A 23702-nucleotide genomic window follows, 5' to 3' on the forward strand; every position below is an offset into this window, starting at 1 on the left:
CGAAATTTGGATAAATGGTGTAGATAAAACACATACATCGTCAAGGGCCCACAGAGATTTGACACTAGCTAACTGGCTTGATTTTTACATGGCCCACACTAAAAAGTAGGCCAAAGTCAAAATTCAGACCCTTTAGTGAATCAAGCCCACCATGCCAATGGAAACAATTTAGAGAACCTTGTACACTATTCGAATAGTTTGAGTCACCCGAACCACAGATGGAGCTGATTTTTCAGTTCTAGTTCTAAATAGGGTGACCCACCAAATGGTTGGGATAGATGTCACATCAACACCATGATGGGGCCCACCCTTACCACCATCCTTTTCCAAAGTTAGGTGAAATAACTCCATAAGTTTATGTTAATTATTACCTAATTTTTGAGCTGCTTGTACATCCATCCATTTGGACTAGAGAGTTTCTCTTAAATAATACTGAAAAAACATAAAAACCCATTCATGTATTAGAGAAATTTGCCTGAGCTTTCGAGTCTACTCAACTCGACTGGGTTTTGAGTCAAATTCAAGTTTTCATATTTTTAAATTATGATTTAAACCCAAGGTCCCAAACAAGAACTGGAAATAAATTCAACGATTGCACCATGGCAAGCCCCATTAGGTACATCCAAAAAGTAAATTGTTTTTTCTTCTGCTAAGGCAAATACTACTTACTATGTCCCAACAGCCCTACTTGTATTTTCTTGGATTTGATTTCCTCCAAATATCCTCGCCATGCCGAAGTCCGAAATTTTGAGATTCTTACTATCCAGCAGTATCCTAGCGGGCTTCAAATCCTGGTAGTTAATCTTCAATCTAGGACATTCATGTAGATGACGAAGTCCTTCAGCAATCTCTTCTACAATGCGTAACCGTTTCGTCCAGTTCAGCACCGACTGTTTGGTTTGATCTGAACCATATGATAAAGCTATTGAAACATGCAAATCAAAACACCTGCATTTTTAACTAAAAATCTCCATGAAATTGTATATATTCTTTTCAATCTGCAATGTAAAAGCATTGTTTCATACTACATTAGTTATGTTCGGTGGTAGTTCAGGTAATTGCTTATTTAGTATGCGTTTGTGATGTAGAGTGGCTCGCAGACACTTTCATGGCAAAGATGGACTAGAAAAGGCCCCATCGGATGCGGAAGTGATCAGGACTGTCAAAACCTTAAAACATTAATCATGGACTGGAATGAGTTTAATTTTCGACGTATCATATATGATTTTGAGTAAGAGAAGCTAGTTTATGCGGGGTTGCCTATGCCGGATTTGAGATTCCATCAGATCAAGGGTTAAAAGTCCATTTCTTTTTCGTTTTTACTATAAATAGTAATTTTTAATTTGATCATCACTTTCGATCCTTTGAATTGTAAGATTACTGCCCAACATGAAAAGGGCTTTAAAAAATTGGAGAATAACATGGTTAGGCCAAATTAGACGGTTTTTGATTGTCTATAAATAGTAAATCACGTTTTTTGGGAATTTTAGCTGGAGTTTGAGTTTAAAACTTTATCCTATGTTTGAGTTCAATATTTAAAGGATTGTAATTTCTTTTTTTTTTTTAATCGTCAATCAATTTATTTTCAAATTTATTAGAAATCATTTTATTTCATCCCTCGTAGATCCGAGGAAACTCTGTGAGGAATCCAGAGAGCTCAACTACCCCTGAGGACAACTGTGATCAACCTCATCACCTCCTTTCCTGCATCAGTTTGGATGCACAACTATATTGGATTGAGAATGTTGAGGAAATGGCTAAAATTGACATCTGATATTCAGGAGTCAGTAGCCCTCATTTGGCGTTTCTTTCGAAAATCCAACTTGAAAGTGGTGTAATTGCAATTTAGAGATCAGACACTCCATTGAATGATAGAGAAAGTAAAATTGACTCATTTCCAGTTTATCTGAGCAAATCAAATGCAATTTAATTTGACGGTGCATCCAAACACACCAAAAGGGCAATCTTGTAGAGATTATGATCAAAGGAGTGTTAGGAAAATCTAACCGGGGAGAATGGCATCCAAGCTTTCGTTGGGCATGTACTCATAGACCAACAACTTCTCTTCTCCTTCAATGCAACATCCCAAAACCCTAACAAGATTACTGTGAGGGAATTTTGCATTCGACGCCACCATATTCTTGAACTCTTCTAAGCCTTTTTCAGAACTTTTGGACAGTCTTTCCACAGCTATTTCATTCCCCTCTGGGAGCATGCCCTGGAGAATATCATCGAACAAGGAAAAGTTCACCAAATTAGATTAATCCATGCTACTGTGACACAACCCAATATGATCAAAGTCACACATCAGGTGGGCCCCACTGTATAGATTACCAGGGTTGTAACTCGAGCTGGGATGCTCTATCTGGTGGGGCGCACAAGTATGCGAGTATATGTGGGGTCCACCTGATGAGCTGCTTGGATCCAGCACGCTGGCACGCGTGGTTGTGTGTGCCTTTTACTGAGAACGCGCCATGTTAGAAAAGCCAGAACTACCTTGTAAACAGGACCAAACCCTCCTTCTCGAAGCTTATTTTAATCACTGAAATTGCTTGTTGCAGCTGCTAGTGTGCTGAAATCGAACAATGGCAGCTCTGAGACATTCATTTGCATTGGACCATCTTTTGATAGAGTCGAATTTGAAGACTCCGTTGATTCCTCTATATGCATGCCCAGATCAAACACCTCCTCTTTCTTCTGGCCTTTGTTCTTCTTCATTTTGTTCTTCTTCCTTGATTCTAGAACAAGCAGTAAACAGAGTTTCAACATGATCAATATGAAGTGTATCGGGATGTAAGTGATAATGGTGTGATATTTACCTCCTTTTCTTGTCATCCTCCTCCAGAAGAACTAAGTAGGAACTGCAACAATCGTTCCTACGGCTGCGATGATAGCCTTAACGTTTCTCTTTCTATCTCCATTTCTAAAGAAAAATAGCTAACATTCGTTTGTGCTGTGAGGGCTTTAATTTCTGTCGTAACTGTGGGCCCATCATAAGGTAAAACATAAAGATCACTTGATCCAAAACTTCTGTGGCCTTCAATCTGCACTGCTTCATGTGGTGTGGTCCGCTTGAGTCTTCAATCTGTCTCCAAATAAGCTTACCCTATAAATGATCTTTCAAAATGGATGGACGGAATGGATGAAACATATAAGTCACGATGGCCCCACAAAGCCCTTGATGGGACCGTCATCTCTAGCTAGGTGCTCGTGGGGTAGTAGCCAATCCGCGTCCGTTTCCTATGAAAACTCCATCCTCTCTAATGTGTACGCTTGTACCGTATAGCCTACCATTTTTAGGCTGTAAGCACGCCTCCAGAGAGGTAATGCTGCCTTTGTAAGGAAAACGCATTGCGAGAAAAAGGGGGCCTTTGGTGGATCACTAACTGTGGGCTCATCATAATGTATGTGAATTAAATAAACGTAGTCCGTCCGTTCCAGAGGCTTATTTTAGGGCAATTTTCCAAAAATAAAGCTGATACGAATCTTAGATAGACCACACCATAGGAAAATGCAAATACCTGGACGAAGGGACCTCACAAATATCAGCTTGATTCAAAACTTTTGTTGTCCACGAGAAGTTTTAACAGTCAGTCACTATCTTTTTCCTGTGGTGTGATCCAGGTGAGATTTTAGTCTGCATCTTTTTTGGAATCAACTGCTGAAATGAGCTTTCAAAAAGGATGAACGGTGTGGATGTAAGTTAAATATATTCCAGTAGGGCCTACAGCCAAGGATTGGCCTCGACGTATGTTGGGCATCCATCGAAGCCGCACTCTTATTGAAGACTTTTTTGGGCGGCATGGATAAATTTCGGAACTCTGATTGAAGACTTTTTCTGGCCAGTCTGCATAAATTTAAGGATTTTAATCTAAGACCCGATAAAAAAGGGGCGGGGATTAGGTACTGCCCCCGCTGTTCCGAGCTCGGGACAGGCAGAGGCTACGAGGTCTGCCGTAATGTATTACTTTTATCCACACCGTTCATCTAGTCTGTAATATAATTTAAAAATACTGGACCGAAAATAAGATATATCCAAAGTTAAGTGTACCACACCAGAGGAAGAAACCGTGCTAAGGACGCCCACCATTGAAACCTAATTAGGCTCTACCGTGTCGTTTATTTTTCATCCGAACTGTTGATATGGTCACATGCACATTTATGAAGTGAATATATATATATATATATATATATATATATATATATATATATATATAGAGAGAGAGAGAGAGAGAGAGAGAGAGAGAGAGAGAGAGAGAGATATCATCTTGATCTAAAACTTCGGTGGTCCCTCAGAATTTTTCAATGGTAGGAATTTAATTACCACTGTGTGATCCATTTGAGCTTTGACTATGTCTTATTTTTAGTCTAATATTTTATAATTATATAAAAAAATAGATGGACGGTTTGGATAAAGTTCATGCATCACAGTAGCGCTCGGAGCCTTTGCCTATACGGAGCTCGGAACAGGCGGGGTAGTACTTAATTCGCGCACTGAAAAAGAATCGGAATCAATAAAGAATCTTAGACACTGTCAGTCCACTGGTTTAACCGGCTCACTTCGGACGCGGATGTCATGCGAGAGCCTTTCGCATGAAGTTCCTAACTGACCTAGGTGGGGCCCACTGTGATGTTTGTAAGAAATACTCTTCGTTCATCTGTTTTGTGAGTTCATTTTAGGATATGAAGCCAAAACTGAACCATATTCAATGCCCAAGTGGGCCAAGAGCGTGATAGTTAAACATCCACGATTGGAATATTTATGAGGCTACATAAGTTTTAAATCATGCTAATATTTGTGTTTTCAGTTCATCCCAAGTTTTGAATGACATTACGGTATGGATGGCATTTAAACATTACTGTCCAACTTGGAGAGATTTCAACCATAGGAATTTCCCTGACCACAAATTTCTTTTGTTACGTTTGGTATGGCCACTTGAGTTTGGAAACGGATTGGATAGTCCCCTGCCTCTAGCTCCATGGCTGGTGGTTGGTGCTCCATGGCCTCGCCATGATGTATGTGTTTCATCCATTTTTACTAATCATTTTAAGGTTTTATACCAAAAATAAGAGGGATGTAAATCTCGGGTGAACCACACTATAGGAAAACAATAGTGATTGGATATTCACAATTAAAATCCTCCTTAGACCACTTTACCGTTTATTTGACATCCAATATATGGATCCGGTGAAATAGGCCCAGATGAAAAAAACAAAGATCAGCAAAACTGATGTAGAGCGGGTCGCGGACAGTTTCATGGCCAAGATGGATCAGAAAAGGCCCGGTCGACGACAGAAGTGATCCGGACCATCGGACCTTAGATCGGGCGTATCTCGCAATCCGGAAGGAGTTAGCTGACGTAAAATATATGATTTTGGGGTAGAACGAGCTACTTTAGCCAACCAACCCTGCTACGCGGGGTTGCGCCGCCCGGAATTGCGAAAAACCCCTTGATTGACGGTCGTTTCCCTGTTTTAATTTCGTTTTTACTATAAATAGTAAGTTTTAGTTTGATTGTAACTCTTCATCTGTTGGGCTTTAGGAGTTGCGCCCAACGTGAAAAGAGCTTAGAATAATTAGGGGAACGGTTTGGTGAAGCCAAATAGGACACTTACTATTTTTGGCCGAAAACCTTGCGCACTAGTAGACATCACGACCGTCTATAAATAGTAAGTTTACTATTTATAGTAAGTCGCGGATTCTAGGAGTTTGAGTTGTAGTTTGATTATGATTTCTTTCCCATTGCTTGATACCCTTATTTAAAGGGTTGTAAACTCGATTTTAATCATTCATCAATCAATTTCGAATTTATTAGAATTTATTTCTATTTTCTGCTTTCTTTCCTCGTGGATTCGAGAAGTCTCTGTGAGGAGTCCAGAGAAGTTCCGTGGATTCGGAATAGTTATCCTCTTGAGGAAGACGGTGCTCGACCTCACGTCCTCCCCTGCGTCAGTTTGGTATCAAAGCGAGGTTTCTCCTCGGATTGATGGCTTCTAACGACGGGTCGGGCAACAATCCCATGGGCGGTGCTCCAGGGAATTTACCTTTAAACTAAAACTTACTATTTATAGTAAAAATGAAATTAAAACAGGGAAACGACCATCGATCAAGGGGTTTTTAGCAATTCCAGGCTGGGTAACCCGGCGTAGCTGGATTGGTTGGCTAAAGTAGCTCGTTCTACCCCAAAATCATATATTTTACGTCAGCTAACTCCTTCCGGATTGCGAGATACGCCCGATCTAAGGTCCGATGGTCCGTATCACTTCTGTCGTCGACCGGGCCTTTTCTGATCCATCTTGGCCATAAAACTGTCCGCGACCCGCTCTACATCAAAAACTTTTATGGCCCTAAAAAAGTTTTTAATGGCCCACGCTCATTCAACACTTTCCTATAATGTGGTTCACTTAAGCCATAAAATGATCTGCAAAAATAGATGTACGGCATGGATGAAACACATACATCATGGTGGGGCCCACAGAGCACCGACAACCAGCCATTGGCTGGTGGCAGGGGGAGTAGCCAACCTGTTTCCCTTGAGTCTTGGATCCTGCTGACTTTTGGTCTCGTTTCCTGAGCTCACGAAACGGATAGAGGGAGTGGTTTCCTGCCAAACGTCAGATTAGGCACACCTAAGTTTCCAAGAACTTACTGCAAAAATTGCTTTCGCAGGAAATCCGGGTCCGCTCTGTTCAGGAGAGAGAGGGGGTTGGATACGCTCTTCCTACGGCCCACCGTCATGTTTTATGCCATCCAAACCGTCCATAAGGTTATTTCTGTTGGGATGAACTGAAGACTCAAATATCAGCTTGATTCCGAAACTTTTGTTGCCTCACATAGGGTTTCCATGATCGGCCACTGTTTTATGGGGCGTGCCCCACTTGAATTTTGCTCCACGGCATGACCAAACTCAAGTTTTGGGTGCGGCTTGGGTGGATCCCAGATTGAGGCCCACCTTGATTTATGTGCCATACATCCATGCCATTCATCCATTTTGAAAACCCATTTTGAGGAATGATCCCAAAAAATAATGCCAATTCAAATTTTAGGTGGACCCACCACAGGAAAAAGTTGTTAAAGTACCCACCATTAAAAGCTTTTTGGGGCCAACGAAATGTTTACATGCCATCCAACCTGTTGATAAGGTAACAAAGACTAGATGAAGGGGCCATACAAATATCAGCTTGATCCAAATCTTTTGTGGCCCACAAAAAGTTTTTATTAACCAATCACCACCATTTCCTTGTAGTGTGGCCAACCTGAGGTTTGGATTAGCTTCATTTTTCCAAATACTATCCTAAAATGAGCTGTCAAAATGGATGTACCGCATGGATTAAGTCACATACATCATGGTGGGCCCCACAGCCCCGATCTGACCGAATCCACTCCCCCTATATTTCAGTATTGACTGGGTCTGGTTTTATCTGTAAATGGTACTTCCAGGTGGACGCGGATTGCGTAATCCATCCGGGCAGGGTTATGTGGGGCCCACCGTGATTTAAGTATTTTATCCACTCCGTTCATCGCTTTTCTCAGATCATTTTAAGGTATGCATGTAAAATTGAGGCAGGTCCACAGCTCTGGTGGACCACACCGCAGGAAGCTGCAGTGATAATGACACCCACAGTTGAAACCTTTCCAAGGACCACTATGTTTTTTTATCATCCAACCTATTAATAAGGTCATGTAGACGTGGATGGAGTGAAAAAACAAATATTAGCTTGATCCGAAACCTCTCCAGTTCCTGAGAAGCTTTTAATGGCGGAAATTAAATCCCTATTTTGTGGTCCACTTAAGCCTATACCTTTCTCAGTGTTTAGTTCATACCTTAAAATGATCTTAGAAAAGTGATTAACGGATTGGATAAAACACTTACATCACAGTGGGCCCCACAGAGCCCTGCCTGGATGGATTACTGTTCGTCCGCGTCCCTTCCGGGTAATCCGCTGGACGGATTACCTTCCGGGCGGGGGTAGGACGCAATCCGCGTCCCCTCCAGGTAACCCGCTACAGACTTTGATTGTTTGATCGGCGGGTCTTTCGGGCTATCTTACGTCCACTGTGGGGCCGACAATTTGAATAGTCTGAACTGACGATGATGCGTCCCTCATCTATATAAATAATTCAACCGTGGAAATTCGCACGGGCTCTTTTTTTTTTTAATCGGTTTCTTCTCACAGTATTTCACATAGACGGCTCTGCTAATGTGCCACTACACACGTACCTCTACAGGAAGTCAAATGTCACACGGGTGCTAACTTAGCCATTCATCAGTTGGGGCGCAAAATGAAGATGACATTGCCAGATAAATCAGGCACTTAATTCGTCAGGTGGGCCACACCGGTATGGAAACAAAAGATGGTTTTAGAAAGAAAAAAAAAAAAAGGGCAATGAACCAAATATATTAGATTACATATATGGCCTCGTTATACGTGGAGGTCATGGACATGGTGAGGCCACCTAATCCATGGCTCTTCTCGTAGACAAAAAGGTGCCAGATCGAGACATGTTATTTGGAAGCGGATTGGGTCGGGATACCCGGCCACCAAGCAGCTAAGATGGTGTTAGGCGCTGTAGGCCGACTAAGATGTATGTATTTATCCATGCCATCCATTTTGATGAAACCAAAAAAAAATCCTATTAAAAGTTTAAGTGGCCTAAGAAATAATGGTAATTGAATGCCCACCATTAGAGATTTCTCGGAGCGGCAAAAGTTTTAGATGAAACTGATATTTGTGTTTTCCTTTATCTCTGTCTGCGTAACTTTTATTAATAAGCTACATGGAAAATAAACATTACATTAGGCTATAATAAGGTTTTGAAGGTGGGCCTTAAGAAGGTTTCTAAGGTTGGTTTCATTATCTCTACCTTTTTCCTAAGATAGAGAGTGTAAGAGTCACACAGTAGGAAAAGGTAGAGATAATGAAAATTCATATGAAAATTAGAGAACACATGAATTTTATATATATATATATATATATATATATATATATATATATATATATATATATATATATATATATAAAGGTAGAGATAAGCTTTAAGTGCAGCCTATCATAGGAAAAGGTAGAGATAATGAAAATTCATATAAAAAGTTCAGAACACATGAATTTGTTTTGTGCTGTGGTTTTTTAACACGACTTGCCAAGTGCAGAAGCAATCTCAGACATAATCAAATAATGTAATAGATAATGAAAATTCAAGCAACCACATGTAACACATGAATTTTATATGAAAAAACTTTGACGAAAAAAACCATAATACAAAACAATCAACAATCCACTATAATAAAAAAGTTATAAGAGATGGAACAATTTACATATTCAAAACCCTATATCCCCCTTCAAAACTCTCTCCATGTTAAGCACTTGTTTCTTCATTATAATCTTGTATTACAAAGGCTTACATAACTTTCATACTAATTAGAAACAAAATCCGCACTTACACATTTCATTGGTTGATCTAACTAGACGTTCGGTCGATCGGGACATCAACAAGGACTATCGGTCAACTGAAACAAACCTTGGCTGACTAGGAACATCACAGCATGGTTCGGTCGATGCAACTACACCTACATGCACTACATTAAAGGCACTCGATCAATAATCTCTATCGTGGTTTTAATCTCCCATCTCTACTACTCTAACTTGTTATGACAATCTCTACTGATCTCATTCATATGAGTACCATCATCGTCATTTTTCATGTACGCTCAAACTTCATTCCTTCTTTGCCAAGTTCAAAGAAGTCAAGTAAAACTTGAACTTCTCTATAAGAACTACCTTTGTAAGCTTGTCTTTCAGATTATCACTGGTGTGAATTTTCTCAAGAGTTAACACTACCTTCCTCTTGCATCTGTCGAATAAAATGATGATGCGCATCAATATGTTTAATTCAAAAGTGATACATGTGTATCAATGTATTTAGTCCGGGAGTGATAAAGCAAGTTTTTTGCCAAATTGATAGTATTTTCGCTGTCACAATACATAGGCATGACTTCCCGCTGAAGTCTCAACTTATTCATCACCCATTTCAACCAAATAACTTCATTGAATACCTTTGTCATTGTTATATATTTCACTTCAGTTGTGGAAAGATCAACCACATACTGAAGCTTTGACATCCAACTGATCGGTCCACCCGCCAACACAAACAAGTAAGCAGAAGTCAATATTTTATTATCCACATTCCTAGTATAATCCACATCCACATGATCTAGAAGTCTCTCCTAATTAAGATTTTTTGAATATCAAGACATAATTCGTTGTACCTCATATACAATGAAACAATTATTTCACAGCCTCCCAGTGTTGCTTAACGGGGTTTGACATGCATCTATTCATAACACCCACTACATGTGAAACATCCGGTCTAGTACAAACCATGGCATATATAAGATTGCCAATTGTGCTCGAGTGGGGCACATGAGACATATACCACTTTTCTTCTTTTGAGGCTAGAAATTATCCCGAAGAAAGATAAAAGTAAGCACCGTGGGGTGTGTTAACTGGATTAGCTTTTTTAAACATGAACTTGACAAAGCCCTTCTCAAGATACTCTTCTTAAGACAAGCATAACTTGCTTATTTACCAATTTATGTATAAGTTGATATCAAAAATAATTTTTTTAGTTTACAGATCTTTCATCTCGAATGTCCTAGATAATTGAACCTTTAATATATTGATTTTAGACATGTTATGGATGACAATAAGTATATCATTATACTAAAATTATTAATTCTCCATCGCTCAGTGATTTGGGGTAGATAAAATGATCAAACTCACTTCTGATAAACCACTAACTCAACATAAAAGAATTAAATATTGTACCACTACCTAGGCACTGTTTTAGGCCATACAACGACCTATTTAACCTGCAAAATGTATTTTATGCTCCCTGTAGCTTGAACTCTTTAAATTGCTTGATGTAAATCCACTCTTCTAGTTCCCTATATGGAAATGCAATCTTCACACATCTAACTATTCTAATTTCATACTGTATTTAGCAACCAATACCAATACGAATCTGATAGATACTTGACTAAAGGCGCAAATTCCTTATCGAAGTTAACAACTTCTTTCTTAGCATAACCCTTTGTAACCAATCTAGCCTTGTACATATATAGTTTCTTGTAGAAATTTCACTTGCACTGATTTCCTCCCAACGGGCATCTTCACCAGCTCCCAGGTTTCATTTTTGTACAAAGAGTTTATTTCTTCATGCAACGTTTTCATCCATTTCTCATTATCTCTGTCTTCTAAAGTTTTTTAAAAAGTAGACGGATCCCCATTATCTATAATGAAAACAAATGCAATATTTAAGTCATCCATGTATTTCAACGATACCCTGTGATCCCTTGTTAGACTTTTCCTTACAAGTGGTGTCATTACCTCTTCTTGTACCTCTATTTGCGGCTTAACTTCTTTAAGTGTTTCAACTTTATCTATTTCAATATTAATCATTGATTTTTAAGTTTTCTTGTGTTCATTCTTCCGAAATAAGGAACTCATATCAAACTTGACATCCTAACTAAATATGATGTTGCGTGAAATCTGATCATGCAAACTGTATCCTTTCACCCTATCACCAAAGTACACTTTTTTTAATCTATAGAGGAGAACTTTATTTATAACATTTTAGATAGCAATAACATATATAATAATACATCTGTACGATAGATGCGTATTGCAAAAGAGATCTCCTTCCGGATGTGTCGTTGTTATCTCCCCGGAATTCATGACGAAGATATCGAGAAGATCTTATCTCAATATATTCTAGGTATATTTGTATTCCGAACTGATGGTCGATATCCAAGGCTGCTCAAGGCCGGGGTCGGTATTAGATACAAACCTTGGAGGTCGAGGTCGAGGTTATCACTCAAAGCTGATGGTCGAGGTCACCTCTCGACGCCGAGGTTGATACTCGGACCTCTAAAGTCATTAATTGGCACCAAATGTCGGGTGATTTTCTGGCCCTCAAGTAATCCATAGTCATCGAGTCTGTTAGCTCGGCTCATCTGTCTCATACATTTGTTTTAGCCTCATTTTACCCATAATAAGTAGCCCCCCACAACTCTTGAGCGAGGAACTGTTAACAGCACACAACTCATGAATAACAAAGATCTTGCATGCATGTCCCATAAATATGTCTCGTCAATCACCTTCAAGCTTTCTCTGGCACAAATAGCCTTGGCAGTGTTCAGTTAGAGTATCATCACATATAAGCAAGGCTAATATTCTTCTGCAATATAGTAGATATCCACTAGTGTGCAACATCATATCAACTGTTTGGTCCACCGAACTATATTGATGCTTTACAAAGTAAAAGAAAACCAACCTTACTATTGCCTAGAAACTATAACTGTCAACAGCCTGGGCTTGTGATGGGCTGATTAATCCTGTCTATTCTCATCCACAAAATAGAACCTAAGCCTGAGTGCAGCTCGATCTTATGATAGACCCAAGCAAACTGACCCAAGTCCAGCCTGTGATTGTAATGCACAATACCAGCCCAGCGATGGTGATTATGCATGACTTCAGCCCAAGCCTGATCCAAACTACCCTCTTTTGTACAATATTTGGGCTATTCATATAATGCACCCCATCATGCATTATATATGACATAAATTCCTTTTAAATTAAAAAGGGTTGGGGCCAGCCAATGGGCTCATGAATAGAGCTTTAAGCTTAGCCTAACCCAATTATTATACGGGTTAACTTTTAAAGCCCAGACTTGAACCTTGTGCCTAATGGATCACTTGAAGCTAGGCATGAAGCGGGCCACCTGGGCTCATTGATAGCCTTACTAAAAACTCTTTAAGCTGAGCATTACATGATACCACCTCTCTAAGCAGTGTACCCAACCCTTCATATTGCCACCTCCTAATGGTGATGTTTTGCAATTATTTGACCGGATAAAGGCAGGGGAATAATTCAATGCAGTGAAATGTGTGGTAGCCATTGAATAAGACGCCTTATAACTACTGAATTAGGAAATTTTGGAGGTGATTGGGAAAAAAATTTAATTAAATCTTTTTCTCAAATTCCAACTGGCATTTTTGTATCATAACTCCCACCACAACACTATAGTGCACCATTGCCTAAAGAAAAATAGGAAACTGGGAGGAAAACATGGAGCAATATAAGGTATTAAAAATACTACAGCATTGAAGATGTATTAGTAACTAACCTAGTGACATATATGGTTAGTCCCTGCAAACATAGTCCAATTGGATGAATTTGGTATCAGCAATTAGAGACACTAGCCTTGAGATCCAAATTTAATAGAATGTTGTGGCTTGATGGGTATCTGTGGACAATTGGTGGGATGCAATCATGGAGCATGTGAGATAAAGCATGGGCCATACCTTTTAAAAAAAAAAAAATAGTTTATATATTAAAGTTTGAGGCAACTTTACAAAAGAATTACATATTATTGGATGTACCGCCACGATAAAAAGGAGAGGAAATAATCATACTAAACCTTAGCTTCAAACTCTGGAATGAGAGAGCTACATCTTTCTTACAGTTTTAAGCCTTATTCAATCAAGAATGAGCTCCCCTCAGGGCAAGAGAGGGAGGTTAGCAACCTGGGTAAAGTCCCTGTCCAATTGATTTGCATTGCCCAAATGTGTGGTGGAGGCCTAGTGACTGAAAGACTATCAAAATTTGACATCTTAAATAGCTCAAATCGATTAGCTCAGGAAATAAATCCAATTAGAATAATTAAAAATGAGCTATTAGGCTTTGATACCACTTGAAAAGGCCGAGTTATATATCCTAGAGGACGGGTGAATAGGACTACGCCAAATTAAAACTTAACAGTGGAATTTAAATAAATTAAATACAGATAGCAATAGACAATCTCATAATGCTGAATTTAAAGACAACCTCAAATGTACGAGTATTGAGAGGTTGATACAGATGTTGTTCTAAGGACAACCTTACACCATAAAAATCAAGAGTTTATAGCAGGACAACCTTACTAGAACGATTTGTGTATCAAAAACTCAAACTTGATACAGAGGAATAAATAAATAAATAGCAAGAAAGAAGTCTATGCTATTACAACATTCTCCACATTTGCATAAAAGAAATTACAACCACAATGCAAAAAGGAAATCACAATCATGTACAAACAAATTAAAATAAACAATCAAACCATAATACCAGAAATTATAGTGGTTCGCTTGTGTGTGCACCAACTATTTAGAAAAATAGCCACACAACTACTCCACTCCTAATATCCTTACACAGTGGATATTAGCGTTTACAATGAAAATAGGTTTTTTCAAGTTCACTTAAAACCCTCACAATTGTGTCTTTCAAGTGGGCTTACACAATTCAAAAAAACTCCACATTCTGAGTTTTCTAGATCACCTCAGACAAACCAAAACAAAGATTTTTCTGCACAATCTCAAAAACCAAAATAGAAATTTACAATAATGTAAAATACCTGGATATTCTCTTTTTTATGCCGCTCGAAAGAACCAAATCGGAGTAGAATTTCAACGTAGAAGTTCAATGTCCAAATTCACTTATGAAATGGTTTTAGGTTCTAAATTGATTTTAAATTAAATCAAGTTGAGCTAGCTCTATTTGATTTTGATTTCAAAGAAAATGGCAATTCTCAATCCCTTCTTCAAATATGATTGGAATAAAGAATACAAAATCAAATATAATAAAGTTAAATTAAGAGAATATTAAATGAGCATAATATAGCTTAAAAAGAACACTAACTTATCTCTCAGAGTAGCGTATTGATTTATCTTGAATTGAATGAAAAACTTTAAAATTCGTGTTCTATTTATAGGTGAAAAAATTGCGTTCACGACTGGTCCCAAGGACACTACGACTAGTCATAGGACCAACAGATTTTTAAAATTTTGAGCGCGATTGGATAAATCCGTTTCACGACTAGTCGTAAACCCTGCACGACCGGTCAAGGGACCTCCACGACTGATCGTGACCTGTCCACCACTGGTCGTATGGAACCTGAAATAGTTGTTGGAGTTTTAGTCATAGCTGCAGGACTAGTCGAGAACGAGTCGAGCACTATTCACACGACCGGTCGAGCAGTCTCCAGGACTGATCGAGGTTTAACAAAAAATTCTGAAATTTTGCAATAAACTTAGGACTGGTCGAGGAATTTGTTGGATTGGTCAAGCCAGTGCTAAGACTAGTCGAAAAATAGACTATTCACTTATAAAATGATCAAATTGAATTATGTATTCAAAATGACCTACCTTATGGTCAATCTAAGGTCATTCATACCTTAAACATGATGTATGGATATTAAAACTTCTTTTTTTTTCAGTTGGTAATCGTTCTTTGAAGTTTAAGAAGCTTGAGATCTTGTCATAGGATGAAACTTGAACTTGAGTCTCTTGAAGCTTAAAATTGACTAACATTGAAACTTGAACTTGATTATCAAAATTCTAGGAACGTTGTCTTGACTTGTATAAAGCTTTGAAAATCTTAAACTCTTAAAGCTTGAAAGCTTAAGAAGCTTGAATTATGAATCTTGAACTTGAACACATACTTGATGTACTCGAATATGACCATATACACTTGCATTAAAGATCTTTATTCTTCAGAGATGCAGTCTTTATTATGTAGATGAGCTACACAAGACACAGATTCCAAGAAAGAGAGGTTTTGGCACTACAAAGTTTAACAATTATAGGAGCTAGAAACCATAGCACTTATAATCTCCCCCTTTGTCAAAATTGTGACAAAACACACTCCACAATACCATAAACATTATATGCATAAAGAACCTTACACCCATTATAAAAAAGAAACCAGTTACAACTTGGTTAAAGAATCGAATCAACCCAACAATACTCCCCCTTACTTAACTCCCCTTCACAAAATAGAATCATTCACAAACAACCCATCCACAATCCATATATCATATATCTAGCATGACAACCTTCTCCCCCTTTTTGTCATAATATGACAAAGGAAGAAACCAATACATGAAAGTGAAAAGATATAAAGAAGGAAGAATAAGAAGATTATTGAGGAATACATGATTAAGATAAACAACATATTAAATCAATAAGCAAGTCAAATTCAAACATAAGTAACTAAGTTCAACCATGTACTATAAAGTTAAGTCAAGTATAACCTCACAAGATAATAAACCAAGTAGCATTAAAGTTATTACAAACCAAGATAAGAAAATTCTGATCAGATCCTAAAGAGGGATCTAAAATATATAGATCAATCTGATGTAAACCCTTAGTAATGTGCCTCATATATTTACGCATATAAGCAAATTGTGAATCCTAGGTTACACGAATTTGAGCCACCTATTCCTCAAGAGAATGCAACCTCTCAGCAAAATCAGAAGGCTGACAATCAGGGTCAGCCTCTGAATCTGACTCGATCTCATCAAAGATATCGTCCATGTTTATGTCATCAGGAGGTAGATCGCCTTCTTCTTCATTTGCTACTTCAGCTCCACCACAACCCACATTGACCTGGCCTTCGGCCAACCTCAAATTCATCTTGTTTATATTTGAGTTGTTGAAGATGAGGTGATGAATGGGTGTCTCTCCAACAAGCATAGCCACTAACATATGGGTGACCAATATAATCATAAGATATGTGAAAGGGATATCACTGTGTCCAGGATGGAGATGGAATTGTATGATGGAATGACAGATCAAAGTAGGAAGACAAACATTTGTACCAGAGATGATGGAATGCAGAATCCGAACCATAAAAGAGGTGAGTTCGATTTTGTTACAAAAACATGGATAAAGATTTGAAATAAATATCCTATAAAGGACCCTATATCTGGGTAACAAGTACTTTGAAGCAAGCGTATTCCCATTTTGACTCCATTGTGCATCTATATTACACAATACTCTAGTAAGCATACGTTTTTCTGATTCAGAAGGTTTAGCAACTAGAGAACTAATTGGAATACCTTTATCATTGACAGGTATATCCATTAAGCCAGAAATCAGATGACGGTCTACTTCAAATGGACCTTCTCTAGTTGTTATAATAAAAGTTAAATTTTCAGTTGAAAAATCAGAAATACATGCAAACATAGCGTTTGCAATAGACTGGTATGCCAGCCCACCCCAATGTAGAATGTTAGCCCATCCTACAGATTGAAGAAGAGGAAGGAGTTTAAATGGAGCAAAATGTTCAACATGCATAGGTCGCTCAACTATAACATTGCGCAACCTTAAATCCCGCACATAGGGAGGATCATCTTCATGTGATCAAAAGTGGTGCCTTGTAATAGGTGTCGATCTATATGTTGAAGGACTACGAAAACTTTTCTATTTGCCTCGAGCATCTATTTGCAACTTAGAATACAAGGAATCAAGAGGTTGCAAAAGATGTAGAGTGAGTTTTCTCAAAATCAGATTTTGGAGAAGAAACCCCCAACAACCTCAAGGAAACAAAAAATAAATTACTCCATAGATGAAAAAGAAGTGATATGTACTGAATCTATAAGGAATATAAAAATGAAGCACTAACCTTGAAGAACAATGAAGATGGGTTCGACCGATCATGCCAAGACCCATTGGAGAAGAAGCCCAAATGAAGAAAAGAGGAATCTTATTAAATAAAGGTCAAACTTGTGATAGCATGACTGGTCGAGCATGTACTCGATTGGTCGTGCACAGCCAAAAATGTGCATTTTTCATTAAATTTTAAAATTTAAACATACAAACTAATAAGTATATACATTATAATACAGAAATGCATAAATAATCAATTTAAATTGCACATACCAAGATCAAATTTCAATTTAGAAAGCCCGCTTTTGTCAATTAGTTTTGTGAAAATGTCAGCAAGTTGAGTCTCGGTCGGAATGTATTCCAAAGAAATTGTCTTTTCTTCCACTAATTCACGAATATAATAATATCTAATGTCAATGTGCATAGTTCGTGAATGCTGGATTGGATTTTTAGATATATTAATTGTACTGGAATTATCACAATATAAAACCATAGAGTCTTGTGCACTTCCGTAATCGCTTAACATTCTTTTCATCCATACAAGTTGAGTACATGCATTACCAGCTACAATGTATTCAGCTTCAACAGTTGAGAGCGATGCAAAACTTTGTTTCTTACTTTACCAAGAAACTAAATAGTTCCCAACATAGAAATAACCACCACTGGTTGATTTCCTATCATCAACATTACTAGCCCAATCAGCATCAGTGTACCCAGCTAATTGAACACTAGTATCATGTGGATACCAAAAATCCAAATTAGCTAAACTTGCGACATATCGCATAATCCGCTTAACAACAGTTAAATGTGATTCTTGAGGGGCAGATTGATATCTAGCTCAAATTCCTATGCTAAATGCAATATCAGGTCAACTCGTAGTTAAATACAGCAAACTACCTATTATACTGCAATACAATTTAGGATCCACTTTCTTACCTGTAGAGTCCTTTAAGAGTTTTAAAGCCGTACTCATAGGAGTATTAAAATTTTTTCTATTCTCAAATCCAAACTTTTTAACTAAGTTTAGAGCATATTTGGTTTGAGAAATGAAGAAACCATCATGTTGTTGTTTAACTTGCAACCCTAGGAAATAATTTCATTCCCCAACCATACTCATTTCGAACTTAGATTTCATAAGATCTGCAAACTCAACGGTAATATTAGCACAGGTAGATCCATAAATAATATCATCAACATAAATCTGTACTATTAAAATGTGATCATTATGTTTCTTTACAAACATAGTCTTATCAACACTTCCCATTATAAAGTTATGACTTAGTAAAAACTTAGTCAATTTTTCATACCATGCCTTGGGAGCTTATTTTAAACCATAATGAGCCTTTTTTAGACAATAAACATGATCAATATTCTTAGGGTCTTCAAAATCCAATGTTATTCAACATACACTTCTTCATGCAAATCACCATTTAAAAAAGCACTCTTTACATCCATTTGATAAATTTTAAATTTTCTAAAGCAAGCAATGGATATAAATAGTCTGATTGATTCAAAATAAGCTACTGGGGCAAAGGTTTCATCATAATTGATGCCTTCAATTTGAGTGTACCCTTGTACAACCAGTCTAACCTTGTTTCGAATTATATTACCAAGTTCATCAGACTTATTTTTGAAAATCCACTTAGTTCCGATAATATGTTTATATTTAGGTATGGGAACTAAGTACCAAACATCATTTCTAACAAATTGATTAAGCTCTTCTTGCATCGCAACTATCCAGTTTTCGTCAGTAAGAGCTTCTTTTATGTCAGCTGGTTCTATCTTGGATGTAAAGCACACATAGTTACACACATCTTCTAGTTGTCTATGAGTGCGTAAACCAGTGAGAGGGTTTTCAAGAATTTGATTAGTTGGATGATCTTTAATAGTTCTCAGTTCAGAGTTGTTTTGATTTGATAAAGAATTAGGTTTCTCAATTAGAAGTACTTCATCATTATCTGAACTTGAGACAGGTGCATTCAAGTGATCATCAATAACCACATTAATGGATTCTTGAATTGTACCGGTTCTCTTATTAAGAACATGATATGCTTAACTATTCAGAACATATCCTAAAAATATCCCTTCATCACTTTTGGTGTCAAACTTATCCAGATTTTCTCGGTCACGTAAAATGTAGCACTTACTGCCAAAAACTCGAAAGTATTTAACAGTAGGCTTCTTATCAAATCAATTATTGGGCCCACATAGATGTGGTTCATAAATCCAGCCCATTCATTATGTGTGTCCCATTTGGATGATGAGTCAGCCTAAGTTTCATACACATCCAAAACTCATGTGGGCCCCACCAATTAAATGCTTTTATATATTTTAGGGATGTCTTCACATAGTTTTAGATGCTATGACCCACCTGAGTTTCGTATACGACTGATTTTTGGACTTAAAGGGGACACATCTAATGCATAGTGTTGATGTTCTATATACATGATGGTGGGGCGCACACAGATTACCTCATGGGAAGTTCCCATGAGGTGACCTTAGTACCACTTCACTATTTAGGTAACTCCTTCATGGGTGTTACTCTAACCGTGTAGGGCCCACCTTGATATATTTTATGTATATCGACATCGTCCATATATTTTTTTCATCATATTTTAGGATGTGATTTCAAATGATAAGAACTCAATAATCTCAGGTGGGTCATACCAATCAAAACAATGATGAATAACTATTAAAAACCTTTTGAAGGCCACAAAAGTTTTGGATCAATTTGATCTTTGTAGTTTACCTTCATCTAGATCTTCTTTACATTATCAATAAGTTTGATTGCAAATAAACATTACTAAAACCTTACAATGGGCTCTTTATAATTTTTAATGGCGAGGTACTATATTATCATTCTTTCCAGTGGTGTGGTCCACTTAAGCTTTAAATCTACACAATTTTTTATACCCAGCAAAAAAATGGGTTGAAAAAACATAGGGGCGACAAGGATATACAACACATCATCAAAATCTCACTTTTGTTATCTAACTTTTCAATTTTTCTTATCAAAATACAAAATTTAGTTTTCTTTTTTTAAAAAAAAAATATTTTTTTTTTTTTTACAATTTGTCAATTTTATTTAATTTTTTAAATTTTCTTTTTCAAAACATCATTTTTTAAATCTCACTTTTGTTATATAACCTTTTAATTTTTCTTGTCAAGATACAAAATCTAGTTTTCTTTTTAAAAAAATATATTTTTTTTACAATTTGATAATTTTTTCACAATTTTGTTTAATTTTTTAAGTTTTCTTTTTCAAAATATCATTCTTTAAATCTCACTTTTGTTATATAACTTTTTAATTTTTCTTGTCAAAATACAAAATCTAGTTTTCTTTTTTAAAAAATATATTTTTTTACAATTTGTCAATTTTTTTCACAATTTTGTTTAATTTTTTAAATTTTCTTTTTCAAAATATCATTTTTTTATCGATTTTTTTTTTCTTTTCAAAATTATCGATATTATTTTAAGTTCTTAATTTTTTTATTTTTTCAAAATCTAGATTTTTATAAAATTACAGTTTTTTTTTTCAAAATTTAAATTTTTCTTAAACATTGTTAATTATTTTTCTAAGCTTCTCAATTAATTTTTTTCAAAATTCATAATTTTTTTAAGCTTCTTAATTTTTAACCTGAGCATTAGAGACGGTCTTTGACAGTCTCTAGTAAAGACGGTCTTTGACAGGGCTATAAGACGGTTTAGGACTGTCTCTAATAGAGACGGTCTTTGACAGTTTCTAATAGAGACGGTTTAGGACCATCTCTAATAGAGATGGTCCTCAACCGTCTCTATTAGAGACGGTCCTTGACAGTCTCTAATAGAGACGGTCTTTGACAGAGCTATAAGATAGTTAAGGACCATCTCTAATAGAGACGGTCTTTGACAGTCTTAGATTACAAGTCAAAGACGGTCAATGATCGTCTCTAATGCAGACGGCCAATGACCGTCTCAGATGACGGCATATAAGATGGTCAAAGACTGCCTCTAATGCGGATGGCCAAAGACCGTCTCAGATGATCGCATATAAGATAGTCAACGACCGTCTTAAATAATTTGTAGACATTCAAATTTTTAAGACAATATTAAGAATGGTCAGGGGCCGTTTAAAATTTTAGAGACGGTTTATAGCCGTCTCTAAAGCGGCTTTAAACCAAGCAATTTTAGATACGGTCCAGAACCATCCCAAAATCCGTCCTTTTCTTCTATTTTTCACGTAGTGCCAAAATACTTTCTTAGCTCCTAAACATGACCCTTTTTCTTTTTTTTTTTTTAAAGAAAAATTCATCGAAGAAGTCTTTCAAAAAATAATAAAAAATAAAATAAAAAATAAAAAATCCCCTGCTTTACCTTTACCCCCCTCCAACTACTTTCTTGGTATATGACAAAAACAATATCAGTCTCGCCTTTAACTTTTCAAGATCCCAAGTATAATCGTATTTTAAATTATACCAAAAGGTGAACTTTTCTACTTTACCATCAAAATAATCATATCACCTCATATATATGGCAAAGCTATGGAAAAATGAGCTTACCGTGAAAAGTAAATCATTTTCTTGAAAAAAATATTTTCCTCCCAAGTATCTACAAAGTTCCTTTATAAGCCTTAAAAATACACATCTATTTATTTTATGGCAAGACTACTAAACAAAGAAAAAGAAGATGTTACAACATAGCCAACCTAAAGTTATTTAAAGCGCCAACACTAAGAAAAGAAAAAAAAATCTTCCATTCCAACATGAAGAGGCTTATTCAATTTATGTGAACTTTTGGATATATCAACGAAACATAAGGCTATCTTGATGATAGTTTCAAACCTCTTAACATTAGGTGGCATGTAGAGAAAAGGTCTAAGCAACTCTTTATGCCTTTTTAGACTAGTATAGATATGTAGACACTTTAAATTAAGGTATGGTATAATAATCTTGTGTCAAATTGTTAGGGTTTGATGTCGTCGCTCTTTTTCTCTCTTTTTTCTTGCCAAGCCATGTTGAGTTGGCTGAGTTTTGAGCTGAGTCATGGCGTTTTAAAACTACCTTAGATTGGTAAGTGGATTGGTTGTTGTACGGCACACTACTGACCTGGCTGGTGCGTACATGTCGTGCAAACATGTTGCAAAGAAGAGCACTGACACTCCTCGAGTTCCAAGCTTTACGAATGGTTCAAAGGGAAGCGGATTGGCTGGTGTACCACACACCAGCTATATAACTGCTGTATGTACGTGTCGTGCGAAGACGAGCACCGACGCTCCTCGAGCTCTGAGTTGTATGAACAGTTCAAAAGAGATCAAAGTTACATAGCCCCAACAGTGATGTATTTATTACATCTACATTGTTCATATATTTTTAGAGATCATTATAGAGCATTATCTAAAAAATGAATCACAGCCAAAGATCATCTGGACCACACCATAAATAGCAGCGAAGATAATAATTTTCACTATTACAAAATTTGTAGGGTTCACCATAATGTTTATTTTCCATCCAATTAGTTGATAAGGTCACAAAGACCTGGATGAAGAGGAAAAATAAATAAATTTATATTGATCCAAAACTTCTGTAACCTCAAAAAGGATTTTAATGGTAGACGGTCAATCTCCCACTACTTTTTGCAGTGTGGCCCACTTGATAGCTATATCTATCTTATTTTTCATCTCAAGCCTTAAGATGATCTCGCCAAATGGATCGACGGCTTGGATATAACACATACCTCATAATCAGACCCACAAAACTTGCTGATGTCATTACAATAGCTATATAGCTGTGAGGTTCACCAGCCAATCATCTTCCAGTTCAAAGGAGATCAAAGTTATGTGGGCCCTAAAATGATCCATTTATTATATCCACAACGTTCATACATTTGGCCAGAACCCTTTAGAGCGTGATTCCAAAATTGAATCATATAAAATTTTAAAGTGGACCACACCACAAATAGCAGTAGTCAGAATGATTATCACCTTTAAAACATTTGTAGGCCCGCCATAACGTTTATTTTTGATCCATTATGTTGACGAGGAAAAAAAGAATAGGAAAGCCAAATATCATAATGATCCAAAACTACCACAACCCCCACAAGGCTTTCAATGGTAGACGTTCAATCCCCCGCTGCTTTTTGCAGTGTGGTCCATTGACCTTTGGATCCGTCGTATTTTTTTCTCAGACCTTACAAAGATCTCGCCAAATGGACGGACCGTTTGGATATAACACATACGTC

At 36.9% G+C, this 23702-nt stretch overlaps 1 protein-coding gene across 1 annotated transcript; it reads right to left on the reverse strand.

Annotated features, from left to right (window-relative positions):
• Positions 1-668: 668 nt before the first annotated feature.
• Positions 669-2215, reverse strand: LOC131220282 (G-type lectin S-receptor-like serine/threonine-protein kinase B120). The gene is made up of 2 exons (XM_058215232.1): positions 2008-2215; positions 669-904 (listed from the first exon to the last, which is right to left on the reverse strand). Exons 1-2 carry the CDS (start codon positions 2213-2215, stop codon positions 669-671), a joined length of 444 nt encoding a protein of 147 aa, XP_058071215.1.
• Between the last annotated feature and the right edge of the window lie 21487 nt (positions 2216-23702).

This window comes from Magnolia sinica, chromosome 12 (genome assembly GCF_029962835.1).
Source record: "Magnolia sinica isolate HGM2019 chromosome 12, MsV1, whole genome shotgun sequence".
Taxonomy (NCBI): Eukaryota; Viridiplantae; Streptophyta; class Magnoliopsida; order Magnoliales; family Magnoliaceae; genus Magnolia; species Magnolia sinica.